The following is a 2877-nucleotide window of genomic DNA, read 5'->3' as shown; positions in this document are numbered from 1 at the left end:
TGCTCGATTTCAGCAACATTTATTGGCTTAAAAAAATTGAATCTGCAATATCACACTTGTTGTTTAAGGCTTTCCATGGTTTTTCGACAAACCCTTTAGATCTAATATTATTTTCAATATCACTACCTACTCTGACAAAGAATCTATTAAAAGTGTCACAAATGTCTCTTTCATTATATATTAAGGTATCATTGCTGTATATACCTTTAATGTTATATGAATTATTTTTTTTGCCTGTAACTTCCTTTAAAATTCTCCAAATAGATTTAGATTCATTACCAGCTGCCATTATTTTTTTTTGGTAATGTAAAATTTTTGCTTTTTTTATTAAATTATTTAGTAGGTTACGATACCAAGTATAAGATAATTTTAATTCCCTATCAAAAGGTCTATTACGTAATTTAGAAGATAATAAAATTTATTTCTATTTCTGATTGAGACCGTTAGACCATGTGTAATCCATTCTTTAAGCTTTTTATTATTATTATTATTTTTATATGGTCCAGTAGTATTATATAATGATAGGGAAATAAGTTGATTAATTATTTTATTAAATGTTTCATACGCTTTATTTACATCGTTATTACATAGTAAATTATCCCAATCTTCAATGCTAATGAGCATATTTAAGTGATCTATGTTAATTTTATTTCCTATCTCAGATAATTTTTTATCAGTGTTATCAGCTAAATTAGCATCATTTTGAATGTATAATATAGTAGCGTAATGATCAGTTACCTCAGATTTTAAAATATATGAATTTACACTGTCCGTATCTATATTGTTAATAAACATGTGATCTATACACGATTGTGACGTATCGGAGACACGAGTATATTTATTTATGCACGAAATGAAGCCTTTAGATGCCATTATATTTAGATACTCAATTGAGGTAAGAGAATTATTTTGATTAAGAATATCGATATTTATATCACCGCAAATGATAGAGCGGTGGGATTTATTGATACTATTTAAGTACATTTCTAGCCCATCCAAAAAAAAAACAGGTATTATCATTAGGAGACCTGTAAATTCAAGTAATTATAAAATTATTGCTGAGATATTCAAATGATAGTTCAATTGAATTGCAATTAGATATAACATTTTCTTTTATATTAGTTAATTTAATAGGTTCTTTAATAAATATAGTAACTCCATCACTTTTATTTAATTTTCCAATAGAGTTAATAGTTTGATATCCATTTAATAAAAATTTGAAGTCATAATCCAGCCAGGTTTCGCACAGAACAATTATATCAAAACTTAATGTATAGGTGTCTAACAATAACACAATCTCATCAAAATGTCACCTTATACTTCTAATGTTCATTACGAAAATAGATAAATTATTGTTATTCATTATATTTGTAGGTAAATTACTAAAGTTATCTAAAATTACAGAATTTATGTTTTTTAATAAATTAATATCTTTTAAAATGTTAGATTCCATTGTAAAAAGTGATTATGTATATAATTATTAGAATTTTAAGATAACATAGAAATATTTTATAAAGCTAGTATAAAAAACTTACAACTTCTTTATATCCTTGTCAGACTTGATTCTTAGAGTTTTCTCACCATCATCCTTTTTAACTAGTATTTCCGCGTTATTAACCCAAACATATTTGTACCGTTTTTCCTTGCAAGCCAGTCTGGTTTTTGAAAACAATGTTCTTCTATTCTTGGTGAGCCTTTCATTTACATAGATTTTTGAGTCCGTTGACCAGCTATTATGAATCATATTAGCATTCAATCTCAATGATTTTACTTTACTAAGAAAATCTTTCCTCATATCAGAAGTTTCAAGTTCAGCAACTATGATGTTTGTTTTATTATCAGACGAATGAATTCGGTAGGCAGATTTTATCATTATATTAGAATTGGATTTTTTAGCGATGACTTGAACGATGTCACACCAATTTTCATTTACAGTTTTTGGGATGCCTTTGAGCTCAATTGCATTTCCAATGCTTTTTTGTTCCAATTCGTCAATTTTTTGATTTATTATACTGATTTCATCCTTAAGTAATTTATTTTCTGATAATATTTTAGAATTTTCAAGTTTTAAGCCTTTGAGTTCTTTCAAAATAGTGTCCATTTTGTTACTAAAATCGTCAAATTGATTTCCCATGAAGTTTACCGAAGTAATTAATTCTTCAAGTTTTTTTTTCGATATAACATTTTCATCATTTATTTTGTCAGGTAGCTTAGATTTATTACCAGAACCAATTGTTTTACACTTATTGCAGACAAATCTCATTTTAGAATTGTTTGAAAGTTTTTTAAAAGCATTTTCATTATAACCAGCACAGAAAAAGTGAAAGACGCTAGTACACGTGGAGCAAACAATTGAATCTTCATCATGAATTATAGAGTCGTGACAATTTGTGCACTCTGTAGGCATAGTAACCTCAATAGGACGAGTTGAACAAAAATAACGATAAATAGCGATACGTTTTCGATAAATATAAGATTAGACAGATTGCAAGAACAATCTAACACTATAGCTTAATGACCGTAGGAAAGGAGATAAGAGAGCACTGAAGGGAAAACACAACCGTCTAGATCGAAAGACTGTACTGTACTGTATATTATAATCACTAAGATTATAATACCTAGTAAAAGTTAACTATTGAAATTCTATAAATGCGTTCTACACATATATAATGAACTAGAATATAAAATTATAAATTACCATATTTGGTGTAAATGTATATTTGCAGATATATTTGTGTGTAAATTGTAGTAATTAATTTTGATTAGAGCAGTAAATTAATTTGTGTGTTTAATAAAAACATTTTATTTTTGGCAATAAATGGTATATATTAAAAGAATATAATTGTGGGTGATAAAACTGTGTAGTTTTAAGTTTTT

General features: G+C 26.8%; 1 protein-coding gene across 1 annotated transcript; it reads right to left on the bottom strand.

Annotated features, from left to right (window-relative positions):
* Nucleotides 1–1531: 1531 nt before the first annotated feature.
* On the bottom strand, nucleotides 1532–2407 carry LOC103309197. Its single transcript, XM_008184054.1, has 2 exons — nucleotides 2110–2407; nucleotides 1532–1947 (listed from the first exon to the last, which is right to left on the bottom strand). The coding sequence occupies exons 1-2, from the start codon at nucleotides 2405–2407 to the stop codon at nucleotides 1532–1534; spliced, it is 714 nt and encodes a 237-aa protein (XP_008182276.1).
* Between the last annotated feature and the right edge of the window lie 470 nt (nucleotides 2408–2877).

The sequence above is a fragment of the Acyrthosiphon pisum genome, chromosome X (genome assembly GCF_005508785.2).
Source record: "Acyrthosiphon pisum isolate AL4f chromosome X, pea_aphid_22Mar2018_4r6ur, whole genome shotgun sequence".
Lineage (NCBI taxonomy): Eukaryota > Metazoa > Arthropoda > Insecta > Hemiptera > Aphididae > Acyrthosiphon > Acyrthosiphon pisum.
The sequence above is the reverse complement of the archived record's forward strand: the minus strand, read 5'-3'. Positions and strand labels throughout refer to the sequence as shown.